General features: G+C 48.4%; 1 protein-coding gene across 2 annotated transcripts in view; it reads right to left on the bottom strand.

Annotated features, from left to right (window-relative positions):
* The window catches only part of ubxn11 (UBX domain protein 11), a 70,911-nt gene that overhangs the window by 4,460 nt on the left and 46,139 nt on the right, over positions 1-20,312 (bottom strand). For both annotated transcript variants that reach the window (XM_068006913.1, XM_068006912.1), the window contains exons 8-11: positions 19,521-19,738; positions 17,052-17,129; positions 16,556-16,703; positions 4,678-4,781 (exon numbers count right to left, since the gene is read on the bottom strand). In XM_068006913.1, the coding sequence (XP_067863014.1) occupies positions 4,678-4,781; positions 16,556-16,703; positions 17,052-17,129; positions 19,521-19,738 (548 nt within the window). The remainder of the gene's footprint in view (positions 1-4,677; positions 4,782-16,555; positions 16,704-17,051; positions 17,130-19,520; positions 19,739-20,312) is intronic.

Genomic DNA, 20,312 nt, shown 5'->3' with positions numbered 1-20,312 from the left:
TCCACCACCCTAAACATTCACTCCCTTCACCACTGGCACACTGTGGCTGCAGTGTGTACCATCTACAGGATGCACTGCAGCAACTCGCCAAGGCTTCTTCGACAGCACCTCCCAAACCTGCAACCTCTACCACCTCGAAGGACAAGGGCAGCAGGCACATGGGAACAACATCACCTGCACGTTCCCCTCCAAGTCACACACCATCCCGACTTGGAAATATATCGCCGTTCCTTCATCGTCGCTGGGTCAAAATCCTGGAACTCCCTTCCTAACAGCACTGTGGGAGAACCGTCACCACACGGACTGCAGCGGTTCAAGAATTCGGCTCACCACCACCTTCTCAAGGGGCAATTAGGGATGGGCAATAAATGCCGGCCTTGCCAGCGACGCCCACATCCCATGAACGAATAAAAAATATATATAGAATACCAGATACACTGGAGTGAGTTACAGGCTGGAATCTAATCAAGAGGTTCGGTGGTTACAGCACAGGAGGAGGCCATTCGGCCCATTGAGCCCGTGCCAGCTCTTAGTAAGACAGTCGCCCGTTATTCATCTCTCCTGGTTTTCATTTCTATTTAATTCAACCAAAGTCAAAATTAGACCCGATGACCATAAAATCATGGGCTGGAGGGCGAAGAGGTGAAATATCCAGACCAATGTACACTGCATCATGTAAATACACGGAAGAACGAACAAATGAATCAGCATTTATATAGTGCCTTGCCCATCTTCAGGACCTCGCAAAGTGCTTCACAGACAGTGAATTACTTTTGGAGTGTAGTCGCTGTTTCTCCATAGTCAAATGCAGCAGCCTGCCCTGAGAGGGGTTCGGTTTAACCTCTCATCCGAAAGAAGGCACCTCCCACAGTGCAGCACTCCCTCAGACACTCCGACTGTGCAGCACTCCCTCAGACCCTCCGACTGTGTGGCACTCCCTCTGTACTGACCCTCCGACAGTGCGGCACTCCCTCTGTACTGACCCTCCGACAGTGCGGCACTCCCTCAGTACTGACCCTCCGACAGTGCGGCACTCCCCCAGTACTGACCCTCCGACAGTGCGGCACTCCCTCAGTACTGACCCTCCGACTGTGCGGCACTCCCTCAGTACTGGGAGATAAGAACATAAGAAATAGGAGATATGGTTATATAGGCATAAGACCCCTTGAGCCTGCTCCACCATTCAATAAGATCATGGCTGATCTTTGACCTCAACTCCACTTTCCTGCCCGATCCCCATGTCCCTCGATTCCCCTTGAGTCCAAAAATCTATCTCAGCCTTGAACATATTCAACGACTGAGCATCCACAGCCCTCTGGGGTAGAGAATTCCAAAGATTCACAACCCTCTGAGTGAAGAAATTCCTCCTCATCTCAGTCTTAAACGGCCGACCCCCTTATCCTGAGACTATGACCCCGAGTTCTAGACTCTCCAGCCAGAGGAAACAACCTCTCAGCATCTACCCTATCAAGCCCCCTCAGAATTTTATATGTTTCAATGAGATCACCTCTCATTCTTCTAAACTCCAGAGAATATAGGCCCATTCTACTCAACCTCTCCTCATAGGACAACCCTCTCATTCCAGGAATTAATCTAGTGAACCTTCGTTGCACCGACTCTAAGGCGAGTATATCCTTCCTTAGATAAGGAGACCAAAACTGGATGCACTACTCCAGGTTAGGTCTCACCAAAGCCCTGTACAATTGTAGTAAGACTTCCTTATTCTTGTACTCCAACCCCCCTTGCAATAAAAGCCAACATTCCATTTGCCTTCCTAATTGCTTGCTGTACCTGCATGTTAACTTTTTGTGTTTTTTGTACAAGGACACCCAAATCCCTCTGGAGACCAACATTTAATAGTTTCCCACCATTTAAAAAGTATTCTGTTTTTCTATTCTTCCTACCAAAGTGAATAACCTCACATTTCCCCACATTATACTCCATCTGCCACCTTCTTGCCCACTCACTTAACCTGTCTATATCCCTTTGCAGACTCTTTGTGTCCTCCTCACAGCTCACTTTCCCACCTAGCTTTGTATCGTTAGCAAACTTGGATACATTACACTTGGTCCCTTCATCCAAATCATTAATATAGATTGTAAATAGCTGAGGCCCAAGCACTGATCCTTGTGGCACTCCAGTAGTTACAGCCTGCCGACCTGAAAATGACCTGTTTATTCCTACTCTCTGTTTTCTGTCCATTAACCAATCCTCTATCTATGCTAATATGTTACCCCCAACCCCATGAGCCCTTATCTTGTGTAACAACCTTTTATGTGGCACCTTATCGAATGCCTTTTGAAAATCCAAATATATCACATCCACTGGTTCCCCTTTATCGACCCTGCTAGTTACATCCTCAAAAAACGAATACATTTGTCAAAAACGATTTCCCTTTCATAAAACCATGTTGACTCTGTCTGATCATATTATGATTTTCTAAGTACCCTGTTACCACTTCCTTAATAATGGATTCCAGCATTTTCCCGACGACTGATGTCAGGCTAACTGGCCTGTAGTTCCCTGTTTTCTCTCTCCCTCCTTTCTTGAATATCGGTGTTACATTTGCTTCCTTCCAATCCACTGGGACCATTCTAGAATCGGGGGAATTTTGGAAGATCACAACCAATGCATCCACTATCTCTGCAGCCACCTCTTTTAGAACCCTCGGATGTAGGCCATCAGGTCCAGGGGATTTATCGGCTTTTAGTCCCATTAGTTTATCCAGTACTTTTTCTCCACTGATATTAATTACTTTAAGTTCCTCACTCTCATTAGACCCTTGGTTCCCCACTATTTCTGGTATGCTTTTTGTGTCTTCTACTGTGAAGACAGATACAAAATATTTGTTTAACGCATCTGCCATTTCCTGATTCCCCATTATAATTTCTCCTGTCTCAGCCTCTAAGGGACCAACATTTGCTTTTGCTACTCTCTTCCTTTTTACATACTTGTAGAATCTCTTACAATCTGTTTTTATATTTCTTGCTAGTTTACTCTCATATTCCATTTTCTCCCTTTTTATCAATTTTTTGGTCATCCTTTGCTGGTTTCTAAAACTCTCCCAATCCTCAGGCTCACTACTCTTCTTCGCAACATTATAAGCCTCTTTTAATCTAATACTATCTTTAACTTCTTTTGTTAGCCACAGATGCCTTTCCCTGCTTTTCCCGTGGAGTTTTTATTTCTCAATGGAATGTATATTTGTTGAGAATATTAAATTATTTCTTTAAATGTTTGCCATTGCTTATCTACCGTCATATCTTTTAATCTAATTTCCCAATCAACCTTAGCCAACTCGCCCCTCATACCATGCAATTGGCTTTATTTAAGTTTAACTCTAGTTTCAGACTTATGTACGTCACTCTCAAACTCAATGTGAAATTCTATTGTATTATGATTACTTTGCCCTAGAGGATCATTTACCGTGAGGTTACGAATTAACCCTGTCTCATTACACAATACAAGATCTAAAATAGCCTGTTCCCTGGTTGGTTCCAAGACGTAATGTTCCAGGAAACTGTCTTGAATACAGGTGTTCTCCAACATCCAGTTGCCCGCCTCTGAGAGCTGCCATGGACGTGGAACAGCATTCACTGAGCTGCGGGCAACCAAATGACATTAAAATTCCACCAGTGCCGATAGGAGAACGGTGGAGGCAGGACTGTGGGTCACTTTGCGGTATGACCTTCATCTCAGGTTTCACAACTTCACATAGCATATCCTGGAGGGAGACTTTTCATCAATAACAAGTCACAAGTCCTATTGATAGGTCAGGAGTGTCATGGTGACATGTAATCTAGAATTTATAACTCAATACTGTGCTCCTCTGTACACTACCGCAGGTCTGGGACTATTCTCAGAACTGTGAAAGATAAAAGCAGATTGCATCTTGCTTGTGGTCAGTGTGGATACGATGATCTCATCTTATGGTACGCTCAGCTTAAATAAACAAATATGGTAACATTTTCTCAACTCCTAGCATTTCCTGGGGGGAGGGGGGAGGAGGGGCGGTGCCTTTTTCCGAGAAATGTTAAATCCTGCCTGCCCGGGAGGACGTTAGAGATTCCATGGCACTGTTTGGAGAAGAGCAGGAGAGTTCACCCCGGTGTCCTGGGCCACATTCCTCCCTCAATCAACATCACTAAGAGACAGATTATCTGGTCGTTATTTCATTGCTGTTTGTGGGATCTTGCTGTGTGCAAATTGGCTGCCGTGTTTCCTACATTACAACAGTGACTACACTTCAAAAGTACTTCATTGGGACGTCCCGAGGATGTGAAAGGCCGATATAAATTTCTTTCTTTCATGGATGCCGGCTCATGCAGCCCAAGTGGTCATTCTTCATGTGTGAGCCGAGACAGTGAGTTTTAGCAGGCTATTCACCCACAGAGGGCATCACACCCGACCTGCACAGGCTCACTCTGTCCAGCTGATTGGGAGCAGGATTCCTGGCCGATTTTCCGTTTGCCCAGCTTGAGGGGGCTGTGGAATGCAAGACCCCAAACTCACTGCTGCTCAGTCTGGGACCAGTTAGACCAGCACAGGTCCCCGATCTATCAGTAAGTGCTGCAGTGGAGACCTGTGGGCTAAGATTTACAATTCTGCTCGTTTGCCTGACCCCATTTGATACAAATTTGCATACGGTGGTTAAAAGGGACTTTCCTCCCTAGTTACCTGCAGGATGCCTTTGATCTCTCCCCGGATATCGATCACCTTCCCAGCACGGATAACAGTTTTAGGCAGTCTGTTCAGAAACTGTTCTGTTGACAGCTTCGGGCCTTGGAAACAAGAGAGAGTTTTTAGTTGTTATACTCGGGTAGCTCTCTCCACCCTGCAGCCTTACTTCAGATTCATTCATTTATTCGCCCGCCCAGCATTCAATTCAAAATTAACTAGCTGGAAATTGCAATCATGTGGTTTATGTGCAGCCCTGGTTCCGTCTGAGGGTTACTGCAATCTCCTATACACAGTCCCCACCTTCATCCTGCACATACACGGTCCCCACCTTCATCCTGCATACACACACACTCCCACCTTCATCCTGCATATACACGGTCCCCACCTTCATCCTGCATATACACGGTCCCCACCTTCATCCTGCACATACAGTCCGCACCTTCATCCTGCACATACACGGTCCCCACCTTCATCCTGCATATACACAGTCCCCACCTTCATCCTGCATATACACAGTCCTCACCTTCATCCTGCATATACACAGTCCTCACCTTCATCCTGCATATACACAGTCCTCACCTTCATCCTGCACATACAGTCCGCACCTTCATCCTGCACATACAGTCCGCACCTTCATCCTGCATACACACACTCCCACCTTCATCCTGCATACACACACTCCCACCTTCATCCTGCATACACACACTCCCACCTTCATCCTGCATACACACACTCACACCTTCATCCTGCATACACACACACTCCCACCTTCATCCTGCATACACACACACTCCCACCTTCATCCTGCATACACACACACTCCCACCTTCATCCTGCATACACGCCGTCCCCACCTTCATCCTGCATACACGCCGTCCCCACCTTCATCCTGCATACACGCAGTCCCCACCTTCATCCTGCATACACGCAGTCCCCACCTTCATCCTGCATACACGCAGTCCCCACCTTCATCCTGCATACACGCAGTCCCCACCTTCATCCTGCATACACGCAGTCCCCACCTTCATCCTGCATACACGCAGTCCCCACCTTCATCCTGAATATACACAGTCCTCACCTTCATCCTGCATATACAGAGTCCTCACCTTCATCCTGCATATACACAGTCCTCACCTTCATCCTGCACATACAGTCCGCACCTTCATCCTGCACATACAGTCCGCACCTTCATCCTGCACATACACGGTCCCCACCTTCATCCTGCACATACACGGTCCCCACCTTCATCCTGCACATACACGGTCCCCACCTTCATCCTGCATATACACGGTCCTCACCTTCATCCTGCATATACACAGTCCTCACCTTCATCCTGCATATACACAGTCCTCACCTTCATCCTGCACATACAGTCCTCACCTTCATCCTGCACATACACAGTCCCCACCTTCATCCTGCATACACACACTCCCACCTTCATCCTGCATACACACACTCCCACCTTCATCCTGCATACACACACTCCCACCTTCATCCTGCATACACACACTCCCACCTTCATCCTGCATACACACACTCCCACCTTCATCCTGCATACACACACTCCCACCTTCATCCTGCATACACACACTCCCACCTTCATCCTGCATACACACACTCCCACCTTCATCCTGCATACACACACACTCACACCTTCATCCTGCATACACACACACTCCCACCTTCATCCTGCATACACACACACTCCCACCTTCATCCTGCATACACGCCGTCCCCACCTTCATCCTGCATACACGCAGTCCCCACCTTCATCCTGCATACACGCAGTCCCCACCTTCATCCTGCATACACGCAGTCCCCACCTTCATCCTGCATACACGCAGTCCCCACCTTCATCCTGCATACACGCAGTCCCCACCTTCATCCTGCATACACGCAGTCCCCACCTTCATCCTGCATACACGCAGTCCCCACCTTCATCCTGCATACACGCAGTCCCCACCTTCATCCTGCATACACGCAGTCCCCACCTTCATCCTGCATATACACAGTCCTCACCTTCATCCTGCATATACACAGTCCTCACCTTCATCCTGCACATACAGTCCCCACCTTCATCCTGCACATACAGTCGCCACCTTCATCCTGCATACACGCAGTCCCCACCTTCATCCTGCATACACGCAGTCCCCACCTTCATCCTGCATACACGCAGTCCCCACCTTCATCCTGCATACACGCAGTCCCCACCTTCATCCTGCATACACGCAGTCCCCACCTTCATCCTGCATACACGCAGTCCCCACCTTCATCCTGCATATACACAGTCCTCACCTTCATCCTGCATATACACAGTCCTCACCTTCATCCTGCACATACAGTCCCCACCTTCATCCTGCACATACAGTCGCCACCTTCATCCTGCATACACGCAGTCCCCACCTTCATCCTGCATACACGCAGTCCCCACCTTCATCCTGCATACACGCAGTCCCCACCTTCATCCTGCATACACGCAGTCCCCACCTTCATCCTGCATACACGCAGTCCCCACCTTCATCCTGCATACACGCAGTCCCCACCTTCATCCTGCATACACGCAGTCCCCACCTTCATCCTGCATACACGCAGTCCCCACCTTCATCCTGCATACACGCAGTCCCCACCTTCATCCTGCATACACGCAGTCCCCACCTTCATCCTGCATACACGCAGTCCCCACCTTCATCCTGCATACACGCAGTCCCCACCTTCATCCTGCATACACGCAGTCCCCACCTTCATCCTGCATACACGCAGTCCCCACCTTCATCCTGCATACACGCAGTCCCCACCTTCATCCTGCATACACGCAGTCCCCACCTTCATCCTGCATACACACAGTCCTCACCTTCATCCTGCATATACACAGTCCTCACCTTCATCCTGCACATACAGTCCCCACCTTCATCCTGCACATACAGTCGCCACCTTCATCCTGCATACACGCAGTCCCCACCTTCATCCTGCATACACGCAGTCCCCACCTTCATCCTGCATACACGCAGTCCCCACCTTCATCCTGCATACACGCAGTCCCCACCTTCATCCTGCATACACGCAGTCCCCACCTTCATCCTGCATACACGCAGTCCCCACCTTCATCCTGCATACACGCAGTCCCCACCTTCATCCTGCATACACGCAGTCCCCACCTTCATCCTGCATACACGCAGTCCCCACCTTCATCCTGCATACACGCAGTCCCCACCTTCATCCTGCATACACGCAGTCCCCACCTTCATCCTGCATACACGCAGTCCCCACCTTCATCCTGCATACACGCAGTCCCCACCTACATCCTGCATACACGCAGTCCCCACCTTCATCCTGCATACACGCAGTCCCCACCTTCATCCTGCATACACGCAGTCCCCACCTTCATCCTGCATACACGCAGTCCCCACCTTCATCCTGCATACACGCAGTCCTCACCTTCATCCTGCATACACGCAGTCCTCACCTTCATCCTGCATACACGCAGTCCTCACCTTCATCCTGCATACACGCAGTCCCCACCTTCATCCTGCATACACGCAGTCCCCACCTTCATCCTGCATACACGCAGTCCCCACCTTCATCCTGCATACACGCAGTCCCCACCTTCATCCTGCATACACGCAGTCCCCACCTTCATCCTGCATACACGCAGTCCCCACCTTCATCCTGCATACACGCAGTCCCCACCTTCATCCTGCATACATGCAGTCCCCACCTTCATCCTGCATATATACAAACCCCTTCATCCTGCATATTCAAAGCCCCATCTCCATCCTGCATATAGACAGTCCCCTTCATCTTGCATATACACAGTCCCCACCATCATCCTGCATATACACAGTCCTCCATATAACAAACACCACCTAATGCTGCATATACACAGCCCCCACCCTCAGCTTCCATATCTTGTGGAGGCAGAGGGCATGGCTGAGGCACTACATGAATACTTTGCATCTGTCTTCACTAAAGAGGGTGCTGCCATTGTAGCAGTAAAGGAGGAGGTACTAGCGATATTGGATAGGGTAAAAATAGATAAAGAGGAGGTAGTTAAAAGATTGGCATTACTCAAAGTAGAAAAGTCACCAGGTCCAGGTGGGATGCATCCTAGGTTACTGAGGGAAGTAAGGGTGGAAATTGCGGAGGCTCTGGCCACAATCTTCCAATCCTCCTTAGATATGGGGACAGTGCCAGAGGACTGGAGGATTGCAAATGTTACACCCCTGTTCAAAAAAGGGGGAGTGGGATAAACCCGTCAATTACAGGCCAGTCAGTCTAATGTCGGTGGTGGGGAAACTTTTAGAGACAATAATCCGGGACAAAATTAATTGGCGCTTGGAAAAGTCTGGGTTAATAAATGAAAGTCAACACAGATTTGTTAAAGGAAAATCATGTTTGACTAACTTGATTGAGTTCTTTGATGAAATAACGGAGAGGGTTGATGACGGTAGTGTGGTTGATGTGTATATGGACTTTCAAAAGGCATTCGATAAAGTGCCACATAATAGACTTGTTAGCAAAGTTAAACCCATGAGATTAAAGGGACAGTGGCAGCATGGATACAAAATTGGCTCAGGGACAGAAAGCAGAGAGTAGTGGTGAACGGTTGTTTTTCAGACTGGAGGGAAGTATACAGTGGTGTTCCCCAGGGGTCAGTATTAGGACCACTGCTCTTTTTGATATATATTAATGACCTGGACTTGGGTATAGAGGGTATAATTTCAAAGTTTGCAGATGACATGAAATTCGGGAATGTAGCAAACAATGTGGACGATAGTAACAGACTTCAGGAGGACAGAGACAGACTGGTGAAATGGGCAGACACATGGCAGATGAAATTTAACGCAGAGAAGTGTGAAGTGATGCATTTTGGTAGGAAGAATTAGGAGAGGCAATATAAACTAAATGGTAAATTTTAAAGGGGGGTGCAAGAGCAGAGAGACCTGGGGGTTGTCTATACACAGATCTTTGAAGGTGGCAGGACAGGATGAGAATCTGTTAAAAAAGCATATGGGGTCCTGGGCTTTATTAATAGAGGCACAGAGTACAAAAGCAAGGAAGTTATGCTAAACCTTTATAAATCACTGGCCGGGCCTCAGCTGGAGTATTGTGTTCAATTCTGGGCACCATATTTTAGGAAGGATGTCAAGGCCTTAGAGAGGGTGCAGAAGAGATTTACTCGAATGGTGCCAGGGATGAGGGACTTCAGTTATGTGGATAGACTGGAGAAGCTGGGGTTGTTCTCCTTAGAACAGAGAAGGTTATGGGGAGATTTGATAGAGGTGTTCAAAATCATGAACGGTTTGGATAGAATAAATAAGGAGAAACTGTTTCCAGTGGAGGAAAGGTCGGTCACCAGAGGACACAGATTTAAGGTGATCGGCAAAAGAGCCAGAGGCGACATGAGGAAACATTTTTTTACGCAGCGAGTTTTAATGATCTGGAATGCTCTGCCTGAAAGGGCGGTGGAAGCAGATTCTATAGTAACTTTCAAAAGGGAATTGGATAAATACTTGAAGGGAAAAAAATTGCAGGGATATGGGGAAAGAGCAGGAGAGTGGGACTAATTGGATAGCTCTTTCAAAGAGCCAGCACAGGCACGATGGGCCGAATGGTCTCCTTCCGTGCTGTAACATACTATGATATACACAGCCCCACCTTCATCCTGCATATACACAGCCCCCACCCTCATCTTACATATACAGCCCCCGCCCTCACCCTGCATATGCACAGCCCCCGCCCTCACCCTGCATATACCCAGCCCCCGCCCTCACCATACATCTCACTAATTTAGGTGTTTGATGATAATTAATTTTGAAATTGATTCCCTTCCCTCTCCCTCTGCCTCTCCAGCCCTATCAGCAGGAGCAGAGCACTGGGAGCCTGTGCTGCTACACTGGGGGGGGATTGAGAGTCTCTCTTGGGGCTGGAGTGGGCACGTCTGACAGATGTACCGTCTCTGTAATTTCCCCCCAAACGACAACTGGCCCAATGCGTGGAAAATAAATGACACCGAGAGGAAAGGGAGACCACACGAAGACAGATACGCTGCTAATGTGACGTTCCAGGTGGGTACACTTCTGTTTGAGGAGTTGATTTACCAGAATTTGTGCTGACTGCCTCGTTCACCGTTTAACAAACTGGTTTTGATGTGGGCAGTGCAGGTGTTTGTTCAAACAATCCCAGCACAGCACCATGTCTGCACCACCTGGGGGATTGGCAGAGTGCCTGGTCTACTTGGGCTTTTGGGGGGAGAGGAGGGAGTGTGTGAGGGCAGGCGAGGGGGTAGGGGAGGGAGGGAGAGGGGTGGATGAAGATGGGGGCTGTGTATATGCAGGATGAGGACGGGGTCTGTGTATATGCAGGATGAGGATGGGGGGTGTATATGCAGGATGAGGGCAGAGGCTGTGTATATGCAGGATGAGGACAGGGTCTGTGTATATGCAGGATGAGGATGGGGGGGTGTATATGCAGGATGAGGGCAGGGGCTGTGTATATGCAGGATGAGGACGGGGTTTGTGTATATGCAGGATGAGGATGGGGGGTGTATATGCAGGATGAGGATGGGGGGTGTGTATATACAGGATGAGGGCGGGAGCTGTGTATTTGCAAGATAAGGGCAGGGGCTGTGTATATGCAGGATGAGGATCGGGAGCTGTACTGACACTTCATGTACACTACGGGCTGTGAAATGGGGGAGGACTTTCATGACACTAGCTTGGAGTTCTGTAGATCTGTACAAAGGGGGAGGGTGATCAACAAACAGATACTGTCCAGGACTGAGGACAGAGGTCAGGTGAGGCGACCGAGCGGGTAGCATAGTGGTTATGTTACTGGGCTAGTAATCCAGAGGCCTGGACTAAAATCCAGAGTCATGAGTTCAAATCCCGCCACGGCAGCTGGCGAATTTAAATTCAATTAATTAATTAAATTCAATTAATTAAATAAATAAAAAAATCTGGAATTAAAATACTAGTATCAGTAATGGTGGCCATGAAACTACCGGATTGTCGTAAAAACCCATCTGGTTCACTAATGTCCTTTAGGGAAGGAAACCTGCCGTCCTTACCCAGTCTGGCCGAAATGTGACTCCAGACCCACAGCAATGTGGTTGATTCTTAATTGCCCTCTGAAATGGCCTAGCAAGCCACTCAGTTGTAAAATCTCGCTACGAAAAGTCATAATAAGAATAAAACCGGACGGACCACCCGGCATCGGACCACTAGGCACCGGACACGACAACGGCAAAACACCAAGCCCAGTCGACCCTGCAAGGTCCTCCTCACTAACATCTGGGGACTTGTGCCAAAATTGGGAGAGCTGTCCCACAGACTAGTCAAGCAACAGCCTGACATAGCCATACTCACAGAATCATATCTTTCAGCCAAAGTCCCAGACACTTCCATCACCATCCCTGGGTATGTCCTGTCCCACCGGCAGGACAGACCCACCAGAGGTGGCGGTACAGTGATATACAGTCAGGAGGGAGTGGCCCTGGGAGTCCTCAACATTGACTCTGGACCCCATGAAATCTCATGGCATCAGGTCAAACATGGGCAAGGAAACCTCCTGCTGATTACCACCTACTGTCCTCCCTCAGCTGATGAATCAGTCCTCCTCCATGTTGAGCACCACTTGGAGGAAGCACTGAGGGTAGCAAGGGCACAAAATGTACTCTGGGTGGGGGACTTCAATGTCCATCACCAAGAGTGGCTCGGTAGCACCACTACTGACCGAGCTGGCCAAGTCCTGAAGGACATAGCTGCCAGACTGGGCCTGCGGCAGGTGGTGAGCGAACCAACACGAGGGAAAAACTTACTTGACCTTGTCCTCACCAATCTCCCTGTCGCAAATGCATCTGTCCATGACAGTATTGGTAGGAGTGACCACCACACAGTCCTCGTGGAGATGAAGTCCCGTCTTCGCACTGAGGACACCATCCAACGTGTTGTGTGGCACTACCACCGTGCTAAATGGGATAGATTCAGAACGGATCTAGCAGCTCAAAATTGGGCATCCATGAGGCGCTGTGGGCCATCAGCAGCAGCAGAATTGTATTCCAGCACAATCTGTAACCTCATGGCCCGGCATATTCCTCACTCTACCATTACCAACAAGCCAGGGGATCAACCCTGGTTCAATGAGGAGTGTAGAAGAGCATGCCAGGAGCAGCACCAGGCGTACCTAAAAATGAGGTACCAACCTGGTGAAGCTACAACTCAGGACTACATGCATGCTAAACAGCGGAAGCAACATGCTATAGACAGAGCTAAGCGATTCCACAACCAACGGATCAGATCAAAGCTCTGCAGTCCTGCCACATCCAGTCGTGAATGGTGGTGGACAATTAAACAACTAACGGGAGGAGGAGGCTCTGCAAACATCCCCATTCTCAATGATGGCGGAGTCCAGCACGTGAGTGCAAAAGACAAGGCTGAAACGTTTGCAACCATCTTCAGCCAGAAGTGCCGAGTGAATGATCCATCTCAGCCTCCTCCCGATATCCCCACCATCACGGAAGCCAGTCTTCGACCAATTCGATTCACTCCACGTGATATCAAGAAACGGCTGAGTGCACTGGATACAGCAAAGGCTATGGGCCCCGACAACATCCCAGCTGTAGTGCTGAAGACTTGTGCTCCAGAACTAGCTGCGCCTCTAGCCAAGCTGTTCCAGTACAGCTACAACACTGGCATCCACCCGACAATGTGGAAAATTGCCCAGGTATGTCCTGTCCACAAAAAGCAGGACAAATCCAATCCGGCCAATTACCGCCCCATCAGTCTACTCTCAATCATCAGCAAAGTGATGGAAGGTGTCGTCGACAGTGCTATCAAGCGGCACTTACTCACCAATAACCTGCTCACCGATGCTCAGTTTGGGTTCCGCCAGGACCACTCGGCTCCAGACCTCATTACAGCCTTGGTCCAAACATGGACAAAAGAGCTGAATTCCAGAGGTGAGGTGAGAGTGACTGCCCTTGACATCAAGTCAGCATTTGACCGAGTGTGGCACCAAGGAGCCCTAGTAAAATTGAAGTCAATGGGAATCAGGGGGAAAACTCTCCAGTGGCTGGAGTCATACCTAGCACAAAGGAAGATGGTAGTGGTTGTTGGAGGCCAATCATCTCAGCCCCAGGGCATTGCTGCAGGAGTTCCTCAGGGCAGTGTCCTAGGCCCAACCATCTTCAGCTGCTTCATCAATGACCTTCCCTCCATCATAAGGTCAGAAATGGGGATGTTCGCTGATGACTGCACAGTGTTCAGTTCCATTCGCAACCCCTCAGATAATGAAGCAGTCCGAGCCCGCATGCAGCAAGACCTGGACAACATCCAGGCTTGGGCTCATAAGTGGCAAGTAACATTCGCGCCAGATAAGTGCCAGGCAATGACCATCTCCAACAAGAGAAAGTCTAACCACCTCCCCTTGACATTCAACGGCATTACCATTGCCGAATCCCCCACCATCAACATCCTGGGGGTCACCATTGACCAGAAACTGAACTGGACCAGCCATATAAATACTGTGGCTACGAGAGCAGGTCAGAGGCTGGGTGTTCTGCGGCGAGTGACTCACCTCCTGACTCCCCAAAGCCTTTCCACCATCTACAAGGCACAAGTCAGGAGTGTGATGGAATACTCTCCACTTGCCTGGATGAGTGCAGCTCCAACAACACTCAAGAAGCTCGACACCATCCAAGATAAAGCAGCCCGCTTGATTGGCACCCCATCCATCACCCTAAACATTCACTCCCTTCACCACCGGCGCACCGTGGCTGCAGTGTGTACCATCCACAGGATGCACTGCAGCAACTCGCCAAGGCTTCTTCGACAGCACCTCCCAAACCCGCGACCTCTACCACCTAGAAGGACAAGAGCAGCAGGCACATGGGAACAACACCACCTGCACGTTCCCCTCCAAGTCACACACCATCCCGACTTGGAAATATATCGCCGTTCCTTCATCGTCGCTGGGTCAAAATCCTGGAACTCCCTTCCTAACAGCACTGTGGGAGAACCGTCACCACACGGACTGCAGCGGTTCAAGAAGGCGGCTCACCACCACCTTCTCGAGGGCAATTAGGGATGGGCAATAAATGCTGGCCTCGCCAGCGACGCCCACATCCCGTGAACGAATAAAAAAAAAAGTCGAAGAGAGAGAGAGACTGTGAGGTGAGAGGCAGTGACCCGAGGTGAGGGGGGGGAAAGGCAGAGAATCCAGAGTGCAAGGGGTGATGGGTGACGTTCACTGACCAATGGTGGAGCGGAGGGATAGGCAGGAGAGCTGCATGAGAGGAGAGTCACCCTTCAATCACTGGGCAGCTCCACATGCACAGAGAGCAGCCTCTGTCAACGTAACTTAGTGAACAGTTCAACAAGTGTAGATTACCGACCATGTTGGCAACTGTGGAAAACTATCTCTTACAAGTCCCGTTCACCCATCACCCCCAGTGCTCGCTGACCTACATTGGCTCCCGGTCCAGCAACGCCTCGATATTAAAATTCTCGTTCTTGTTTTCAAATCCCTCCATGGCCTCGCCCCCTCCCTATCTCTGTAACCTCCTCCAGCCCTATAACCCTCCGAGATCTCTGCACTCCTCCAATTCTGGCCTCTTACACATCCCCAATTTTAATCGCCCCACCATTGGCGGCCGTGCCTTCAGCTGTAGAGGGCCTAAGCTCTGGAATTCCCTCCCTAATCCTCTCCACCTCTCTCTCCTCCTTTAAGACGCTTCTTAAAATCCACCTCTTTGTCCAAGCTTTCGGTCACCTGTCCTAATATCTCCTTATGTGGCTCGGTCTCAAATTTTGTTTGATAATCGCTCCTGTGAAGCGCCTTGGGACATTTTACTACGTTAAAGGCGCTATATAAATGCAAGTTGTTGTTGTTATCAGGGATGATTCTGAGGGGCACAGATTCACCAACCACCCAATTATCCGGGGGGAGGGGGTGGGGAAACGCCAGGAAGTTGATCTGCAGTCTGTGTGAAACTCGTTTAAGTGGAATATTTACTTAAGTTTGGTTCCATGGTGGCATTTATGACTGTTTACAGACTGGACTCCACCCCCAGGATGCATCTCCCTCATATCAACTGGTGCAGTGAGGTGTTTCTTAAAGTATTGTAATTGTTTCTGTTGTTGCAGATGAATAGTTTTTATTGGCCGGGAGTCATTCTCTACGTGGCTCAGTCAACAGTTTGATCTTCGACCTCAACTCTACTTTCCCGCCCGATCCCCATTTCCCTTGATTCCCTTATAGTCCAAAAGCCTATCGCTCTATGTCTTGAATATACTCAACGACTGAGCACCCACAGGTGTAGAACAGGAATCCCTGGGGTAAAAACTGGACGTGGTTGGGCCGATTTTGTGGGCATAAAACGGGCACAACCAGAGCCAATTTCAGGGGACAAACATCCTGCACACCAAGGACAGGATATAACAGGCAGGTGTGTAACCGGGCGGGGGTGTAACCGGGCGGGGTGTAACCGGGCGGGGGTGTAACCGGGCGGGGGTGTAACCGGGCGGGGGTGTAACCGGGCGGGGGTGTAACGGTGGCTGATCCGCTACCGGCCATTTTGCGCCCCAGTCGGATTTGAATTTCACCCCCAATTTGGTGCGTTTCTGGAGGAAGAGGAGCTTGAGAGACAGGGTTGGTGAGAAGGTGGGTCACTCAGGCTAACCTATGAAAGAGGGACGGGTTTGCTGGGCTTTTTACTGCTCCCAAAAACCCTACGTGTTAATGATGCCAAACAGGTGCAACCACTGAAAACACAGTCAGCCAATGAGGTGCCAACCAGTTTGCCACAGTCTGTGCCTTCCTGTAACCAGCCCCAGAGATCGTCCAGGTATAGTTCTTCCAGGTGCAATCCTCCACTCACCTGGAATTTCACTCGTTTCCTTTACAACCTCGGAATCTTGCTGTGCCGCGACGTTGGGGATAAGACTTCCTTCTATCGTCTGTCCTACGCCGGGAAACTCCTCACGTAAACGTCTGTCCCGGAACATCACATCCCTCCTATCAGTCACCTAGTCGGGCCGCAAACCACAAAGACCATCGCAGGTTAGATTTGGTCTGTTCTATTTGTGGTGCCACGAATGGACTTATGGGAACGGCAACGTATTATTAAAACATTCCTTCCCACCACCCCCGACCCCCCATTTAAAGGCAAGTTCTCTCTTTTTTAAAAAACTCTGACCAACTCCATTCCACAGTTGACTATAGAGTTCCAAGGAGAGTCCTTTTCAGCACAGACACTCCTGCAGCTCCTTGTTAAAAAAGTTAATTACATCAACAGAACATTTTGATGCTAATGCCACTCCATCAAGTACAGTTGTGCTTTTCCACTGCTAATACCTCGTTGTTCAGACTTTTACCTTAATTGGGATTCCATTTGGATACCTGCTCTGCAGCTCTGAAGGGAAATATCCGTCCATGATATCCTGCATACAGTGCTAAAATCAAACAATTGGGGAAGAAAAGGAGAAGCAGTTTGTGTTAAATCACCACTGGGCTTTGTGATCACAAATAACATCGAACATAAAACCGGGTAACGCCCCCAACCTAAAGAACAATCAACACAGTGCTTTGGGCTCCTGCAACAAGTAGTCAATGACAATCCACCAAAACATTTTGTACATAGAATCATACAGCACAGGAGGAGGCCTTTCAGCCCATCGTGCCTGTGCTGACTCTTTGAAAGAGCTATCCAATTAATCCTACTCCCCCCTCTCTTTCCCCATAGCCCTGCAAATTTTTCCTTGTTAAGTATTTATCCAATTCCCTCTTGAAAGTTACTATTGAATCTGCTTCCAACTCCCTTTCAGGCAGTGAATTCCAGATCATAATAACTCACTGTGTAAAAACAATTCTCCTCATCTCCCCCGCCCCGGTTCTTTTGCCAAATCTGTCTCCTCTGATTACTGACCCTTCAGCCATTGGAAATAGCTTCTCCTTATTTACTCTAACAAAACCTTTCATGATTTTGAACACCTCTATTAAATCTCCCCTTAACCTTCTCTGCTTTAAGGAGAACAATCCCAGTTTCTCCAGTCTCTCCACATAACTGAAGTCCCTCATCCCTGATACCATTCTAGTAAATCTCCTCTGCACCTCTCCAAGGCCTTGACATCCTTCCTAAAGTGTGGTGCACAAAATTAGACACAATACTCCAGCAGAGATCTAACCAGTGATTTATAAAGGTTTACCATAACTTCCTTGCTTTTGTACTCTATGCCTTATAAAGCCATGGAACCTGTATGATTTTTTAACAGCTTTATCTCCTTGTCCTGCTACCTTCATATGTAAATATTATGGACCAGTTACAATTCACAGTGTGCCTTATTAGCCGATCTCCAATGACGTTGCACACGGAGAGTCAAGACCAAGTGTGGTCTTCAGGTGAAGTGGGATTAGAGGGTGGGGAACATTGGGCTAAGGCAACAGATGTAATTCAAATCCCCATTGTAAAGTCTTACATTCTGTCCTTATTTTTATATAATACTTTGATTTTGTATCACATAGTTTAATAGCAAAAGTTCGGGTAGTTTGGGAAACAGAGAGTAGAGTTGATGAGTCTGGGAGTTTCTCTGCAGCACAGGGTAAGGGACGGCGCCACGACTGGTAGAAAGGTGCAATTGCAGCGTGACAGATTTATGGTGACAAAGTTGACACAAAAAGTGTAACAAAAACATGAGAACACGAAGTAATGCTCTGCACATGAAGTAATGCTCTGTACATGAAGTAAGATTTTTTACTATGCTATGGATAGGGTATATTTCCTGATCAGTAACGTCTTGTACAAAAGCTTTAATGATCTTGTACTAAATTCCTGCCTGTGTCTTGTTACTCTAGCATCAATAAGTCTATTTTAAATAGGTTAAAATAGCACAGGTGGGAATTTGTTATGGGAACGCTAATGTCAAAATACCACAACAGGGCTATTTGGAAAATACACACGGAATGTCAGTGACATCATTACAGGAACCAGCTTGGGAAGGAGTTACTGAGCCTGCTGATGTGAGGGAGATGATTGACTGGGTATGGCTGAAGTGACCATTGTTGGGAAACAGTCCTGGTCCATTCTCCACAGCCACTTATCATCTATTTGGTGTACGTATGATTCTCAGCCACAACTACCTTGTTCAAAACTCTGATTTTTTTTGTACATATTGAGATGGCCATTGTCAGTGCTCAGGAATAGAACATGCTTTTCCACATTTTGCACCAGTGTCAGGATCAAGTACTTTCAACCCAAGTACAGTGTGGCCAGACAAGGGGGTAAAGCTCACTTTACTCTGCCCCAACAATGTACCTTAACCCCTAACCTCAGAAGAGCACCCTACTTTCCCATACCAGCCATCCCGTGTCCACTAAGGCTGCTAATTAATGATAATTGTGGCCAGTTTTGTTTGTGGGCCTATGAGCAGTTGAGATATCCTCAAACAAATTTCATGCAAGGCCATGACAGACAGCGGACTTTCATTCCAGCGGTCGGAGCTGGTTCTGAAACCAGATCCCAAAAATGAAAGGACTTGAGCATTGTAAAAAAAATTATCTGGTCATTATCACATTGCTGTTTGTGGGATCTTGCTGTTTGCAAATTGGCTGCTGCGTTTCCTACATTACAACAGTGACTACACTTCAAAAGTACTTCATTGGCTGTAAAGCACTTTGGGACATCCGGAGTTTGTGAAAGGTGCTGTAGAAATGCAAATCCCAAGTCCTTTTCCTTAAATCAAATCACGCAGTCAGAGTAACATGGTTTAAGGTAAGTTCTCTTACACTGTTTAAGTGAATGCCATTAGACTGTGCACAGTGCGCGGTGTTTAAGGTGCATGCTTTACCTGTGTTGAGGGTTGATTGAATGATCTGAACGGGCCATTAAACATCACAATCCCGTTCTTGAAGAGTGCGAGAGCTATGGGGTCCGGCCTCTTCAGGCGAGCTCCTCCCGCAATGTGCTCAATCCTAGCCTCCCCTTCACCAGCCAGAATATTCAAATCTTTGATATTTTCTAGAACCAAATCAAAATCCATTCGAAAAGACTTCACAGCAGCATCATCTGTGAACATAAGCAGAGCCGAGAAACAGCGTGAGAGAGAGTGGCCACCAGTACCTCTGGTAAATAGGGAGCTCCAAAAATGTATCAATAGTAAATTGCATTTAAGGGGAAGCTGGATAAGTACATGAGGGAGAAAGGAATAGAATGATTTGCAGATAGGGTGAGAGGGGTGGGAGGAGGCTTGTGTGGAGCATAAACACTGGCATGGACCTGTTGGGCCGAATGGCCTGTTTCTGTGCTGTAGATGCTATGTAATAAATTTACATTTCTGTTGTGACCCTCATAGGGGCAGCAGCATCACACAGCACTTTGCAGAAAGGTAGACCATGAGTAGGAGAAGAAAAAAGGGGAAGAGAGGTCAGAGAGGAGGCTTCATCAAAGAGAAGGGTTTTGGAACCGGGTGGGGGAGGGGGGGGGGGAGGGAATGGGAGGGTGTAGCAGCTGATAGTACAAACACCTTTGGGGGAATGGGGGAAATGAACTCTAGCCCAGAGTAAGAGGAGCAGAGACCGGGGGCAGGGATGTCTGGCTGGAAAGATCACAGAGGTAGGGTGGGCTGGAGCCATGGAGGTAT

This window comes from Heptranchias perlo, chromosome 26 (assembly GCF_035084215.1).
Source record: "Heptranchias perlo isolate sHepPer1 chromosome 26, sHepPer1.hap1, whole genome shotgun sequence".
In the NCBI taxonomy this organism is placed as follows: Eukaryota; Metazoa; Chordata; class Chondrichthyes; order Hexanchiformes; family Hexanchidae; genus Heptranchias; species Heptranchias perlo.
This window is presented reverse-complemented; position numbering and strand designations above follow the sequence as displayed.